At 34.0% G+C, this 17,646-nt stretch overlaps 1 protein-coding gene across 1 annotated transcript in view; it reads right to left on the bottom strand.

Annotated features, from left to right (window-relative positions):
- Positions 1 to 2,097: 2,097 nt before the first annotated feature.
- LOC149418205 (TAF5-like RNA polymerase II p300/CBP-associated factor-associated factor 65 kDa subunit 5L) overlaps positions 2,098 to 17,646 on the bottom strand; it is a 28,786-nt gene continuing 13,237 nt past the window's right edge. The window contains exons 8-11 of the mRNA XM_089639748.1: positions 16,139 to 16,286; positions 15,315 to 15,483; positions 13,933 to 14,215; positions 2,098 to 11,361 (exon numbers count right to left, since the gene is read on the bottom strand). Of these exons, the coding sequence (XP_089495874.1) occupies positions 11,244 to 11,361; positions 13,933 to 14,215; positions 15,315 to 15,483; positions 16,139 to 16,286 (718 nt within the window). The 3' untranslated portion in view covers positions 2,098 to 11,243. The remainder of the gene's footprint in view (positions 11,362 to 13,932; positions 14,216 to 15,314; positions 15,484 to 16,138; positions 16,287 to 17,646) is intronic.

Raw genomic sequence — 17,646 nt, 5'->3', positions numbered from 1 at the left:
CTTAACTATTTATGGAGATAATATACAGTACAATACTTACCTGGTAGGTCACTTGAGATTAACACTTAATTAACATTATCTAATTGTTTATTGGCGAAATTTAGATACAGGATTTAGGACTTAATTGAAAAATTGAATATAACTGGACTTTCTCTTAGGAATGGTATATTTAATTTAAGGGTATGACAGCTTAAAAAGGTAAGTTTTTAGTTTAGACCTGAATTCTGTTGGACTTGTTATGGATCTTAGTTCCGGAGGGAGTTTATTCCAAGCCTTAGGCCCAGATACTCCGAAAGCGCGATCACCAAACTTAGTATTTGGCTTGCGCTTAGGTTCTATCAGTCTGCCTACAGCTGATGATGTTGCTGATCTAAGAGTTGACTGCCTCAGACCAGTGTTTTCCGGGACGCATATTTCAGAGATGTAGGGTGGGGCCATTTCATTGATGGATTTAAACACCATCCAGCACAGTTTGTACTGGATTCTTTCAGGGCACTTGAGCCAGTGAAGGTTACGAAGGTGTTCTGAAATGTGCGAATATTTTGAAACCCCGGTTATGAGCCGTGCTGCTGCATTAAACACTGATTGAAGTTTGTCAATTTGATATTTTGCAAGGCTGGCATAAATGCCGTTGCAGTAATCGAGACGTGAGACTACGTAAGAGTTGATAAGTAGTTTTGTTGCTTCTGTAGGAAGGTTTCTTCGGACAGACTTGAGTTGTCTTAGATGAAAAAAAACAGTGCTTACAGTCCTATTTATTTGACTTTTAAACGAAAAGTCTGAATCTAAATCTAAAATATTGAAAGGTGGGTGAAATCCGTGGGAGGAATGGGAAAGGGCACCCGGAATGAGGCAATCCAAAGTACTCATAAACGGACCAGACCCAAGGCGAACCAGGCAACTACTCGATATGGACAGAAACTCAGTAAGGGAACTGGTAGGACTACTAACGGGACACTGCCATCTCAGGAGACACATGCAGTTGTTGGGAGTGGAAAACACCAACAGATGCAAGAAATGTGAAGAGACTCCAATTCATCTTTGGTGCCAATGTCCCGCTCTGTTGGGAACAAAGATCAGATACCTGGGAAGACACATTGTAGAACTAGAAGACATAGCCACATATCCAATAATAACCCTGGTGAACTTCATCAGAGGGACCGGATTACTGTTAAACGAATCAGGTAAAATGGGAGATAACGCAATGGGCTTATGGCCTAAGTGCTCACGGGAACTACATGTAAACGTCTCCGCAATATAAAAAAAAAAGGTGAAAATAATAAAAGTCTCCTTCAATTTCTTCTACCGTTCACTTCCACAGCAAACATTCACATTATACCCCGTTCGTTGTTCTTCTCTCAAACCTCAATTTACCAGACATAATTATTTGATTCATGTCTTCCTCGGGTGTTTCCGACTTCCTCTACAATTCACTTCATGTAAACAGGTATGAGGGTTGGGTAGGAAACTGGGGGTCAGTGTGTCCAGGGGTGACAGATATATGAATCCATTTGAGTTGGTGGGCAGAAGCATCCACCACCAAGTCCTAGACAAACCTCACCACATGAACCTGGGCACCACTGTTAAGTCACCAAATGTAGAGAATTACTTGGGAGGACCTACGGCAGAGATGTTGGTTAGCTAATAAATGGTCCTGGAGAGGCGGTACCCGTGCCCGCCTCACAAATTGTGTCAATAAAGAGCAATTCATAGATCATAAAAGTAAACCAAATAATAATTTAATTTTTTTTTTAAATTTATTTACCTATATAGCGCACAAAAGCCTCTACTGTCTGAAGCTGGTGGAACTATGACATCCCCAATAAATTAAGGTACGTCGTGTTGGGAAGAGGGAAGGTTGGAAAGTACCTGGCTATTCAGATCTGGTCACTGAACATAGCTAAAGCCATTTGAAGCAACATTTCGATTCTGAATGACGATACTCCCTGGGGATACTGGGAGTAACTACATACCACTCTGGAAACAAATAAAAAATACACAATAAAAGGCTGCAGTTAAAGAGGTATTTAATTTATTTACAAACAACTGATTTGTTAATAAACCAACAATTCAAATTCATAATCACATACATTACGGAAGGTACTATTTTTCAAAACAATTACAGAATTAGAATTACAAATGATTCAGAGCATTTCAGTACCAGTTTAGAATTTCAGCCGTAACAAATTAATTCATCAATAATTATTATTGTTAAAAACACATTTGAATGATTGAAAAGAAAAAATTTACATAACAAGTATAAACATCGGAATATTATTTATTTACAAAAACATTGCAATAGGCCACTCATAAAACTAAATCAAGACGTATTTACACTTTGTAAGAATTATTTAATACATTTTACTAAATTATTATTTAATTACAGAATGTTACAATCTCATCATGCCAACAAAAACTCACACTATTTGATTACAGTCAATTCTGTTTATACTCTGACTTATTTGTACTATTTTGAAATAAAATGATCAAAACAGCGTAATGGTAATATCCATTCTAATTAGAAAATTTAATTCCCCCCCCCCCCCCCGAATACATTATATAATAATATTGAAGGAATATAGTGTTCAATTTTTGACATCCCGGAGTGATATTCATTCAGTGCCGGTATGATTTTATGAAAAAAGTTTTCTTTTTTTAGAAAATTCGGTTTTTTTGTATGCAGGAAATCGGTGCATTGCCAAACTGAAATTTCCTGAAAATCATCATACAAAAAACCGAGTTTTTGAAAAAAAAAAAAAAAAATCGTTTTTGACTAAACAACATCAATAATGTTGAATTTTGCACTCTATCACACTCAAAAGTTACGAGCCGCCAATGTGTGTTAAGTGTTAGATATTATCCTGTGCACCGTTTCTCTCTCACTGTGTGGAACGTATCTCCCGTGTAAAAACAGAATTAAGTGTAATTCTTCGATGGTTCTAAGAAAATTTTGTTTTATTGGTCTATTAAAAAAAAACAGATTGATCTTTTGCTGGAGTTTGCAACACTGAACAGCTGCATTTCTAGAAGTATGGTGTATACTGATTTGACAGGAAACGTATGTTGTCATTTTGTATTCAATTAAGACCTTCATACTCCTGGGCCCCAGACAGGCCAATGAAATTTATCAACTGAAGAAAAATTTTCTATATTTTAAAATGTTTTATCAATTTCAGCAGAAGGAAAAATTGAATTTATTTCAGTGAATACTTCTTTTATGAATACTTCTAATACGGTTCTAGAAATCATTCGGCATGTTGATCTATTTTGAACAGTGCGCTTTTGCAATGCATCACAATATATATAGGCGCAGATAACTCAAAAGTGGGGAGCAAAAACTATGTCAATCGGAGTACTGTCGATTTTCGTAGTTTTAATTTTACTGTCATAGATCGAGTAAGGTTGTGTGCTACCTCTAAGTAAACTGCCTTAAAAAAGTGCTAAAAGCCCTTGTGTGTGACGAGAAAATGTTTTCTTTACTTGGCAAACAGTAGTAAAAGCTAAAAAATAAGATTTCATTCATGAATACACATATTATCTAATTATTAAAAAAAAAAGATTTTTTTCCTGAAGATTTTCAACGCCATTGGAGAAAGTTAGATAGCGATCTTAATATGTGTTAGAAGGACAACCAAATAGCAATAGGTCTCATTCAGTATTCCGTGTTCGTCTTATAGTGTAAGCGTATATTGTTATCTCAGTCACACCTGTGATGTAGAATGAAGTATTCGACGAAAATACAAAAACCCCGCCTGCTGTCGTTTATTTCATTCATACGCACATATTCTTTGAATGCTATCTTTGTCATGCATGAACAATGTATGAATTAAGAACGTACTGTAAACATAAGAGTTTCTTACTTGCCACATTTTATCTATTCTGTTCATGCGACAATAGCTAGTCTAGATGTATTGTAACATCAAAGCATCATAAATAACATTATGTTACATTATTTTTCAAGATTATGTGGACCCGTGCACCAGAATCAGAGCAAAGCAGATATAGCTTCAGAAATGAACTTCAATTTGATTCTAAAATAGGAATAAAACTTACAGATCGCACAATCAGAGTTAATCCACTCAACACACTATGGATTGAATGTATTGGTGCAAATGCAGGGTGTTAAGGGACATACTTGACTTACCTCAACCGGTGATTCCCAACATTATCTTGAATAAAAAATGTAACTGAAATTTTGGTCTCCGATAAATTTTTGTATGTTTTTTTTTTCAATTGTTAAAAATTTCATTTACATTTTTTAGTTCAAATAATGTCAAGAATAACTGGTTAAAGTAAGTCAAGTACCTCCCTTAACACCCCACTTCCTCCTTGCGAAGGGTCACTGAGAAACAGCCTCTTGTCTAGCTTACCCTGTTTACAGTGAAAAGGTACCGAATACTGTTTTCTAATTTGAATTCCACAAATTTTACATTATCAAAAATAAACTTTTTACATTAGCCCGGGAATTTTTCTGCTATAGGAATAACATGTTTTAAACGATGAATCTATGCAACTCTAGCATCGTATACATATTTACGAAAGATTTTATAACGTTTTATGTTATGTAAAAGATTGCTCGATAGTCATTGATTAATTAGGAATTGCATTAATATAGTACTCTCTCAGTGAACCACTGCCCGATTCGACCACCAAAATTTGCCATTTTTTTCACTCGTTGAAAGCACAAAATAAACAATACACAATCTATAAATCATAGGTATTCGATGTCAAATGCAGTATTTTGCCAAGCGCCAAGCTTTTAAACCGACAGATTAGATTATCTAACTTTAAGACAATCAATTACTACACCTCTGTCTAGATTGCTAAAATCATTCTACCAATCACCTGGGTTACTTATTGCTGTTTTCGGACATTTGAGTTAGTCCACCATGTATTCCAAAATAGAGTCTTCTCGCAAGCGTAAACATGGCACCGTCTTTAAATAAGTACAAGTAAAAATTTCACGATAAAAACTATTTTTACGAAACATCTGTTTTTTTTAGCATGTTTTGTTTGTACGCAATATAATCCGCCGCTTTCAACTTAAAAAATAATGCCCAGTTTTTTTTTTGTGGGTGATGAACCTTTGATATTCCAGGACACGAAACAAAACCGTTACCGTGAGGGGTAACTGAGATACCCCATGAATGTTACCAATATAAGGCCATGTTTACAGGTTATGTAAAAATATAATAAATTCACTATTTACGATAATATAGGAAGGACAGTAATTTCAGAGATTATGGTTACTTGATTATAAAATACCCCTGTTGTCAGAAAACACAAATTAAAAGTTACCATTTTGTTTTCTATCTCCTGTCATTTGGAATGAAAAATCCAGTTCAGACATGATTTTTAGAAACTACAGTTCAACAGATACTTTAATTTGCGGTCCCTTATGTGATGTAATTAATTTAAAAAATAGACAAATCTGGCTTTTACCATGCTGTGAAAAACAAACTTAATTGCGTGAAGCTAAATAACCAGTTATCTATCTCCTATAGTCTCTGATTAGTGTTACTTATATGATACACTTTGTGATGTAACAAATCTCTTTACAAATACTTGAACACAGGCGCAGTAACAGGATTCAAAAATTAAACATAGATAATAGAAACAAAGGGAAATACGGCATGAAAGCATGCCAACTGTGACCAAGCTACGATCAAACTACACAGACTATCAAAGCGACGGAGACAACTAAAGTTATGCATTTATGTAGGTGAATGATGTTGGCGACACTTGGTGCGCATGGTTTCATACTAATAATGGTTTATGGCCCATCCTCCTTGTTTCTATTATCTATGGATTTAAACAGTAGCGTGTTACTTAGCATATAATGAGGTTTTTTTAAACAGCAGTATTATAAAAGTATGAATCAGTTTTACTAGAAATATGTGCATAAAAAGGATTGTTACAACGAATTTGGCTTAGTTAAAAAAAAATGTTTGTACTATTATTTAGAATAATTGAAATGAGCTTATTAACCCATTGAGTACTGAATAGGGTATTTTCACTGTTTTTTTTACTAACTGAAAAAATTACAATAATGAAGGAATTTTTTTTTGTTGACAAATAAATTTTCTAAAACCATTTAAAATATGCTAGTTTCGATTCAAGCAACGTTTGTGACAACCGTCTTACCAGACGTTGGCGTTTTCTATGTCGTAACGACGTTGTAACCAATTGGAAACATTTCGGAATGTGCAGTTTTGGATCATTTTTGAACACAATAATTATGAATGAAAATTAAAAAAAAAACACATTTTTAGTATATTTAGTATAATCGTAATCACACATTTTTAACTGTATTCATGGTTTGTGAAAATACCCCATTATTCAGAAATACATAAGTAGGGTTTTGAAAATTCATAAATGAAAAAATTATCATAGAACTGTGTACATATTGAGTATAAAATGTCAGAAAGACGCCATTATATCGTTTTTAAAACAAACTCCACTACTTTAGTTGGCCTGACAGATACGGGGTGAGGACGCAATGGGTTAAGTAAAGTAGTATGTAGGTACGTATATACATATTTTAAATATTTGTTGATTAATTTTGAAATTCTACAAAAAATTTGCAGTACATATAAATAATTTAGTTTATCAAGATACGGACTAAATTAGCCAAATGTGAAAATATTTAATGACAAGTGATAAAAAAATCTCCTGTTACCCTATCCTATCGAAAGTTGGCTATCATCAGGACAATCTATTGAAACTATGGGTCTGCACAAAACGATAATAGTTGGTTATAATTTTTCAATTATTTCACACTTTTTTTTTTAACCTTCGCCACACAAATTAAAACTTCCCGTGAGGGGTCAGCAAGTTACCCCATGGGATACATATATATTATATATGTATTTATCCATTATGATACGGCAATTTCAACCGTTAACTTTTTTGTTGTTAAATAATTATTGTAATAATGGGGTTACTCGGTTACCCCAGAAAAATTATAAACATTAATATTTTAGCTGCCATGTTTAGAAGAATTTAAATATTGGGGTTAGCTGGTTACCACTAAGGTTATAACAGAGAAAACAACAGGATGATTGGCCTTACGTAATATTCTATAAAAAAATCTATTACATTACAGGAACGAACGTAAAAGTAATATAATTTACATAGTTATGTAGGTAGTTGATTTTTAAAACTAGTATTGCGAAATATTAAATTTTAGAGGATAGTTTATGGCAAAACCATGAAAAAATAAAACTTTAAAGTTCTTTCCTATTTACTTTTGAGTAAATACTTTAAAGATGGCAAGGGCACTGTGTGTATAAATAACTACACTGCATTCTTTTCAACATAGATGGTGTTAAGGGACGTTTGTGTTTTACTTTAACAAGTGATTCCTAACATTATTAGGAGTAAAAAATGTAAATGAAAGTTTGGTCTACGGTGACTTTTACGGCTTTCACAAAAAACTGATTTTTTAATGTTTTTAGTAGAAAAAAAACATAAACGTCATCAGAAAATCAAATTTTTTGCTCCAATGTCAGAAATCACAGGTCAAAGTAAGTCAGGTACGATTCTTAACACCCTTAATATTAACCACCCTAAGAACAAAAAAAAAGTTTTAACCCATTGTGCACTATGTAGTTTTAGGAACAATTTGGGCTTTGAATTTCATTGATAAATGTGTGGATATATTGATGAGAACTTCCGAAGCTGAACACTGGGTCCATTAAAAAAATATATAAACCAACTCTAACGCGAGTTTTGCATTTCAAGTCATTTATCTTTAATATTACTTAAAAATCCTAACTAAAGTACATAATATTTATATTTCTTAATGAAATTGAAAGTTGAGATCCATTATTATTTTTGAATCATGAAAATGGAAATGAACACAAAATTTAAAATGAGGTGTTGCAATTACAATAATTTATCCTTACTTTGCCAAAAAGCGAAACAAACAATTGTGCCATAATTTTTACGTCACCAATTTTTGGAAATTATCAAGATAAAACGTTTGGCTATGAAATAAAACCAACCTGAATTTCAAAGCAGTTGACAAATTTTCAATATAAAAGTTAGAATACAAAACTTTTATTTAATTCAATTGATGATGGGTTGATACAAATGATTACTAGTCACACTCTTATGATTATGGCAGTGATTTTGATTGACTGTGATGAAGAACAAATAAATAATTCGAAACATTTAATTTATATCCCCATTTTCCTGGATTTGTGTGCATAACATTGATGATTAAATGATTTATTAAACCTTAAAAAAAATCTAAATATAAATGATTGTTTTGCATTCAATGCCGCAAACCAAAGTATAGAATGATAGTCATAGTGAAATTTGATTAATTCGTAGTATATAACGACATATACATATTGTCATTTTAAAAATAAATGAAGTACATCATAAAATGCACTGATCAACCTTCGACATGCCAAGATGCAAAACATGTGTTACAACACGGGGTTACTAAGATACCCCATGCATATTATCATTATAAAGCTATAGGTTTTGTTTGTTAAGTTTTTAGAGATTTTGATTGCCTCAGTTGACAAAGGGAAGGTTAAGCTATGGTATAATAAATTGATTGACAAATTGCATAAAAAAATAACAAATTCACATTTGCAGTATTGAATGCATGAGGATGAATTCACAAACAATTGTCATTAGCTCATTTAAAAATAAATATATAATTAAATTAAATCATATCAATAATTATCACAAGTTAATCGCTTATTTATTAAGGGCATTAAATGACATCTTAAAACTTGCTAAATTAAAATATTAATTGTAAATTCAATATCTAAAACTCGTAGACAAACTAAATTTATGTAAATTTTCAAGGGGATTTTTTTTTTAGCAATTTTCTATAAGCTTTGGAAAAACGAGAATTAAGTCAACATGCCCTACCTACAACCCTAGATCTGCAAATCTTTATCTGAACAAATTTAAATTAATATTTTTTTAAATTGATATTCAAAACTAGTATTGCATATTCTTATATAGTGTAATTGAGCCCGTATATGAAAAAGTGAATTCTGAGATACGGGCTGTTAAACATTTCGTTTGTCTGTATCGGCAATTCATCACCGTGTAAGTCATCCTGTAATGCCATTCGACAGTGGTAATAAACCTAGGTCAGTTGGATCATTATAGAATTTTTTTCAATGTGGGAAATAGTCCTACAGTGAAAATACAGGGTTTTCCAATAAGAGGTGTTATTTTGATATTCAATCGTAAAAGATCAATGGTTTCGTTGCTTGTGTGGCACGTAGCGCCGTCTTGTTGAAAATAAACGTTGTCCATATCAATACCATCCAATTCCAGCAATAAAAAATCATTAATTATCTATCGATAGGGCAATCCATTCACCGTTGTTGCTCCAGCTTCATTTTCGAAAAAGTAAGGTCCAATGACTCCGCCGGACCATAAACCGCACCAAACAGTCACACGTTAAGGATAGAGAGGCTTTTCAACAATAACTCTTGGGTTTTCCGAGACCCAGATGCGACAATTTTCCTTGTTGACGAAGCCACCGAGGTGGAAATGGGCCTCATCACTCAAGATGATTTGCATTTGATTCACTCAAGTGAATTTTAATAATTTCAATGCGTTGTTGAAGCGTGCATCGTTCCATTTTTATTAATGGCGTAGTTTTTACTTGTCAAATGTTAAAAAATGACAGCTTCAAAAGTAACATCTACCGAAATAGCGGGCTATTCAAAATAACACCTCTTATTGGAAAACCCTGTAGTATAAACGTGCATCTCAATTGCCTTCTCTTTTTCGACTCTCCTTAAAAGTGGCCAAATATGATTTACGCGGTGATGGATTGCCGCCGACGATATTTAAAAATAAAACTTTATCACCATAATAATGACAAATATGCAAATAAAAAAAAAATTCAATAACGCTGTTTTACCGTACAAGGGCTCAATTTTAAATTTTTCTAAAAATTCCTTAAAAAACTAACACATTTGCAGATGGAGTAAGTAGGTGCATAAAGTTATTGCATTTGTTATGTGTACATATTTTGGATATTGAATACAGATTTAATTTTCAAAGAAGCTCAAAAACATATTCAAACAATCATTTTACTGTGCATAAAATATATGGGTATTCCAGTCTTCGTATTGTGATGTTTATGACCGGATTTTATGAAGCTTACACAAGCGTAAAGTAAATGATGCATCGATAAATATATTTCAAATAATGTGTAGTTTACAATCACCAGTAACTGATACTCAGATTATATGGTATCTCTTCCCAAAATTCAAACTGCGACGATTCATAAATACTATTATTTGTATTCTACTTTATATTGAACACTGACAATGGTGAAATATAATAATATTATCAACAAACTAGATTATGTAAGACTAACCTACTCATATATTTATATCACAAGTATTATTATATTATATTATTAAGTATAAATAAATACAAAATAACTTATGCCTAATTGTATGGGGTGCACCAGAAATTTAATTAACATTTTAAGTTATATTAATACAACCTAACTTTTTCAAGACGGGAAACTCATGCGTCACTCTGCCAAAATGCAACATCGCCAGCTCTTTTGTGGCCTGTTAAAGATATTTTTTATTAGTAAGATTTGAAACAGAAATTGTACAGTCCTTATTCAATGTCATATTTTTACACAACTATATAAAGTCGCCGTTCGGGCAGAAGTCATCAACAAACACGTATAAGTTTTGAGATAACTAAATCTTATTTTAATGCTTTTAATTTTTTTCAATTATTATGCGGGCTGATAAAACTTACAAAAGCTATAAAACAGTATTTTAATGTAAACGTAACATATATTTTAGTTTTCAAATTTGCAGAATATCAAAGTGTGGTGTGGTTTTGGTGACTTGCCCAAACGGCGACAAAACACTTTTCAAATTACACCTTTTATGAATGGAAGGAGATTGATATATGTAGCTAGACTGCAAGCAAAATATATGTAGATACATGTCTCTGGCTGTGCGCAGAAAGGGCGTGATTTATTAGTAGTTTGCTAGCATTTATGGGTGGCTTGCCATGCCCCACTCGCCTTCAGCTTCATTCCATACGATGCTAGAGAAAGGCATTTTGTTTTTGGTGGGACTATAATAATGTACAAATAGAAATAACAACTAAAAACGCATTTGGGGTTCAGAGTAAACCGGTAAAACAAATTAATATGATTTCTGGTGCACTTTGTACAATATGATACATTCCGAGGATTAGTTTAGTGCGCCATCGCCAGGTCGGTTTCAACTTATCACCGTTGAACCCACTGCGACCAGCCAATCCGGCTGTATCCTCGACATGACAAGGTGTGAGCATTTGGAGTTGAAGGTCACGGGAGAGGGCTCGTGGCTTGAACTGCTTCTGAAAATCAAAATTACAATAATAAAAAATTCATACCATTATACATCCTACCATTAACCCCTCCGGCTTCGGAAGTATATTTCTAGCCTCAAACATCATATGCCATTAGAGCTACTTAAGGCCATATTTGACTCTGGTATCTACACAATTATAAAAGTATTTTTAACACAAGTACAGTCGAACTCGGTTATAATGATCAAGGCAATAGCGAGTTTATGGCTATAATGAGCAATTACAAAACCATATTTTAGTTCAGCCTTATCTTCATATAACTGTTGACTGTTATAACGAGGTCGATTTCCTGACATACCGAGTGAATAATTTTGTCAACACAATTTCTGAATACATGAATGGGTCGCTGGGTCTTAAAAGTAGAAAATTATTCAAGAATTATTCTCAAAGTAAGTAGTAACAAACAAAGGGGCGGAAATTTCCGTTCCTGGTAGGGACGGATTCATATTTTTATGGCACTACCTGTGTAAGATTGTTGGCTATATGGACCATTTGCTATCCATCGGGCACAATGTAAAATTGTCATAAAATCTACAAAATTTGAGCTTAGCAAATTTGTTTCCTTTTTACATCGTCTTTTGTATTACAACTCATCGTCAATTTTGTTTTAAAAACCAATAAATATGTTTATGAAGGTTACTACATAGTTGCGAGTGCCTACATCTCTGCACGGGGTAAATTTATGCCAGTGATGCACAATTTTTTCAGGAGAGGGGCCGCTTTGTCTATTTATCAAACAGGCAGTGTCCTACATGTGTTTTTTTTTTTTGTTTTCTTTAAGAGGGAGAGGGATAGCGAAATTCAAGAGTTAACCACTCAGAACATTAGAACGTCAAAAGACGTAAATATGATAATAGCGGTCAAGACATTAGAACGTCTTTTCACGTAAACGCGCGAGATTTTACAAAAATCGATTTATTTCCATCACTAGTATACGGATTGGCATGATTTAAAATACAGAGTATCGATAATGAATAACGCTACGCGTCTGTATTCAAGAATATCTATGGAACGTAGAAGTGCATTATCTAAGCCGATTGAATCTGTCATCTTGTTCGTTCATATTTAATTGCGTTTCTAAATAATTTATTAAAAATATTTTAGTTTGAACGGTTAATATTTTGAGGTGACTAATAGTTTCTAATAATATTTCTTCAATATATAAAGTGTTATTTCTTTATGATACTCAGAAAAAAGTACATTTTTCAAAGCTTTGAAATAATTGTAAGCGATTTTTACATTTTTTTGACGTTTTCATAAAATGTATATTTGTATTTGTACGTATTACAACACAATGCGATAGTTGATTTCATAATCTTTCCAAAACATTTTTTAGAATGAGGCTACGTTTCCCAAAACGTGAGTTATGAAGCTTTTAGCAAAACTCGTAAATAACACAAAAATTATCACGTTTTGACAGTTCTCAAAGGAACACATAGTAGATAAAAGTCTTTGTCTGAGAGGTTAAGGTTTCTGTTGAATTTTGTTCATACAAACCAGTTCTTCAAATTTGGTTCCATTTAGGAAATGCAACGTAAATTAATCAAAATTCTATAAAATAATGTTTTCAGCTAGGGTTTTCAAGAATTACCCCAAACATTTAGATTTTCTCTACAGCCATGTGGGCAGTATGAAATTAACATGCGGGCCGCAAGAATGGGGCCGCGGGTTGTTCATCACTGGTTTGTAACAAATAAATTTTTACAGCCGAAAACCAAAACAATCCCATATTTATAACAAGTGCGATTTTACAAGCCGTAGGTAGTTTGTACAGTATGTGCAAGCTAGTGATAAAAAGATACACAATTTAGTGATATTTTTCATGTAAGCCTTGAACCAGGTGACGATAGTTATAATGCGTTGATTGTTTTGAAGAGGAAATTGAGAAGCATGAAAGCAAAATCTTTAAAAAAATCATTGATAATAAATTTGAGTAATAAAAGTGTTGAAGAAGCGCTGTAGACTTTTTGCAGTTAGCATGATATTTTATTTATTTATTTTTTGTTTAATAATATTTAAAATTTAAAATTACAAATAGTCGATATTACCGACATGGTACCGTCTTTGTATAGATTCAACTCTGTTACAGGGATGTGTTAATGAAATCCATTTACCTGGGTACATTTAAACAGTAGGATTTATTTTGGATGATGTTGTTTGACGGGAAATGGCACTGCTAGTCCAGTTTTTGGTTGATTTTTTCGGACCAATGATTTGCGTCTTGGTAATTATTGTTGCCGACAGTTTGAATTAGTAACGATTTACTGAGTGTATAACACTGGAGTAAGAGGATTTTTTTAACACCGTAAGGGAAGGGTTAATACGAGTTTGTGACGTGGCTAAACCGGCGGTTTAAGGATTTAAGCATGTGTGGGAGAACATGTATCTGAGAAACTAACATTTACACATGCAAAATGTCAGATATTTTGTGTTATTTCCTTTGGGAATTCTCAAACAAGTGAAATGACAGCTTCCTTATAAATTCTCTAAACAAAAGGAATACGTTTTAAAAAATTTCACATTTGAAGTAAAAATACATAATGATAACACTAATCATACTTATGTTTAAATTGGCAATCCCACAGCTTGACAGTGGCGTCCATACTTGTGGACGCCAGGAACCCGTACTCGGCAAACCCCTTGCTCCCGTTGACCTCGTTGTTGAACCCCCCCTTAGCCGGAGTGGCGGGCGGCTGGTGGCGGGCGCCGGAGTCCCCGCTGCCGCCCGTGTTTAGGTCGGGGGACGCCCACTCTAGGTCCGTCACGTTGCTCTGGTGGCCCTTGAAGTCGTGCAAGCAATTGCCACTGGCTATATCCCACACTTTGATGCGTTTGTCTTCACCTGGAAAATTATTTCATATTTTTTAATGACCTCCTCCTCAGTGGTGGAACTCAGATGTGGAAAACAAGAGGAAATAAATCCATTATAAGTTAGGGGAGTAGCTCAAAATTCACTGCAAAATCTCTATTTGCGGGGAATTATATTTGGTTAACGGCCCTTTATTCATTTCATGTTCCTAATAGTCACACAAACTAAAAATATCTTTCACTGCGATCGATTCCTTTATAAACTCTCTTATACAACTTAGGTAACCAATATGCAGAAGTACCAGATATTTTTAATAGCACGGAAAGAACTTATAAAATTCACATATTTTTTAAAACAGTTACCGTAGAATCCCGTTAATTCGAAATCTACGGGACACCAAAAATCAAATATCGATTCAACAAATTCCTATATAATTCGATATGCTAAGAAAAAAATAAATTATTGCCAAAAATCGAGTTCCTCGACCGCCCCTTCAATTTCAGGTAGTATCTTCAGAGTAAATTCGTAATAATATAACTTATTCCCTTGTGAATCGAAATTTCGCAGACGATTTCCATCGCCGCTGGCCCTTTAAATACAGATATTCAAAGTAAATTCTTAAAAATACAACATATTTCCGCGGCCGATTTCCATCGTAGCCGACCATTTAAATTCAAATTACAATATATTACCACGTAAATTTCGCAGTCAATTTCTTTCAAAGCCAGCCCTTAAAATTCAGAAATTTGAAGTAAATTCTTTAAAAGTTATTTTTCAGCACAAATCCAAATTTCACAGGCGGTTACCGTAGCGGCTGGACCTTTAAATTCAAATATTTTAAGTAAATTCGTAAAAATACGACATTTCTCGGCCGATTACGCTATACAAAGTAAACTCGAATATACAAAGTAAATTTGAAAAAAATAGGACACTGCAGTGTTAATCGATTTAGATTTACAAAATAATAATATGAATTAGAATGATGTATAGCCACGTAAAAAAGGCATTTTACGACCACAGCTGTCTGCTATTAGATTCAGATTTACGAAATTATACGATTAAAGTTTCAGCATAAAGGTATTTCGTAGGTCTACTAAATTGATGGGTAGGTGGGATATACAAAGCTTCTTACCGGCGCTGGCGATAAGTTTACCATCAGGACTGAAGGCGAGGCAGTGCACGGAGCCTCGGTGTCCGGGGAAGAGGCGCACCTGTTGTCCCGTGGACACGCACCAGAGACGCACGGTCTTGTCAGCACTGCCAGTCGCCACATAGTTGCCGTTGGGGTGAAAGCTTATTGCCTGGAGAAGGTGGAAAAAACAATAATTATAAAATCATTCTTGTTAGAATTAGATACTCGCGAAATAACGCTAAGCAAGAATCTTAAATTTCTAAAATATTATTTAAACAGTGTTATAGATAATAGAAAAAATGGTGATATAGCATGGAAGAACGCCCACCGTTGCCCAGCTACGACCAAACTGCATGGACTGTCAAAGCGATGGAGCTGAAACGAAAGCTATGCGTTTGGTGTGTAGGTAGAAACAAACACGGGGCACCGCTGTGCATACATGTTTCATACAAATTTATTTACGTAATTATAGATCATAATAAATAATGTGGTGTTCTTCACACCCACCACATTGGATTTTATACTCCGCAACAAAATTGTGACATAATGTGTGTTTGACAAATTTCCATTCCCTAAACAGATCCATAGTAGTAAGACCGGTCAGTGGCTGAGTTGGCATCGCGTCTGGGTGTCATGTGTTCAATTCATCGAAGTCTTGCATCATGACACAAGCAACATTTTCTGCTTACTGTGGTGGTGCTAGGAAATTTTTCAAATATTGTCAGGTTATTCGTAACCCGGGAATGTTTGTCTTTCTATTTAAGAAAAAAAATCATTTATGGTAGTAAATACTTACATAATTAATACACAAACATCTGACTTACATTTACGTCAAGGTTATGCCCAGCAAAGATTCTGAGAGGGTACGTCCTATCAAGAGACCAAAGTTTGGCAGTTCTATCGTAGGATCCAGATGCCATGTATACACCATGTTTGGCTATGTCCAAACACCATACGGGGTAATTGTGACCTCTGGAATAGATAAAATAACATGTTTTTAGAATAAACTTTATTCTAATAATTGGAGGAAAATATGTGACGTGTAAAAAAGAAAACCTTTAAAAAAATTGAGTACATTATGTAGATATTGGAAAATGGGAGAATTCTAATAAGAACTGACATTTCCATTACGTTTTGTTAACGGTGTTTTATCAAAACTGTGTAAAACAGAATTGACTGTACATCAATTATCATTTTGGAGAGTAGATGGAACCAATAATGCATTCTTCATTTTCCGGATGGAGGAAAGATTGCACGGTAAAAATGAATCTGAAACATAACGATAATCCCGGATTATGTTTTAAATTTTTTTTCTATTCCATTAGGTACACTTAACTATCCCGCAGCCAAGTGGGGAAGAAGGTAGTACCCAAAATTACTATCCTCCTTATATTAGCTTAAATACTCGACATATCATTTTAGTATTTCTGCGCAGATACATAAGTTACAATTAATAATTGACTGAATAATTGGGATATCTATAGTTTAAAAGCCCATAAGACAGAAAAATGCATGGGGTCGTCGAAAGACCCACTTGGTTACAGACGTTTTGTTTGGCATCTTGGCCTGTCAAGAGTTAAGAGAATATTTAATTTTACTTTTTGAGCTGTAAAATACATGAAAAAACCCTTGCCTTTGTATAGAAACGGGCAGTACATTTGACAGATTTCCCTATGCTAACAATTGCAACCTTTGGAGCACAGACATCGGATGGGAATGTTGTCTTTGTTCTACCAGTAGTTCAATGTAAGATTAGTGTGATATCTTTATCTCTGATGCAGACAGGAAACACGTGCCCATATTTTTACACAGTTAATATGTCACGTGAAAATGGGTAGTTTCTAGGACTTGTTCTTGAGTTCAATAGCTCGGCTGTGAAACGATTTGCCGGCCTCTGTCTTTCCTCCCTCCTACAACATGGGTCATTTCAAGACCCACTTTCACTTTTCACTTACTCCCAATCTTTGACTCCTTCCTATCCTCAAAAAGACACTCAGCACAACACCCGCAAAGATAACATAGGCCTTGAGGGAAATAATTTCTGAGGGACTCCTGTGTGAAGATAATTTGTTGCTCTATCCTAACGAGATTCTTTTAGGTGGGCTCGAAATTAATCATCTACTGGTCAGAAGGGATGTGCACATTGCTATGCAATTATTAAGACTGATTTGTGAATGGTTTCAAAGAGCACTAATTTCTATGTTCCCAAAGGTTTTATTTTAATTATTAATTATAGAAGGAAAATAAATATTTCACTTTCTAACTAACTACATGAATACAAACTATATAATAATAATTATTTTTTTGGTAAACTAATGTTTAAGACAAGATT

Source organism: Hesperophylax consimilis, chromosome 14 (assembly GCF_061612785.1).
Source record: "Hesperophylax consimilis isolate HC1 chromosome 14, BYU_Hcon_1.0, whole genome shotgun sequence".
Taxonomy (NCBI): domain Eukaryota; kingdom Metazoa; phylum Arthropoda; class Insecta; order Trichoptera; family Limnephilidae; genus Hesperophylax; species Hesperophylax consimilis.
The sequence above is the reverse complement of the archived record's forward strand: the minus strand, read 5'-3'. Positions and strand labels throughout refer to the sequence as shown.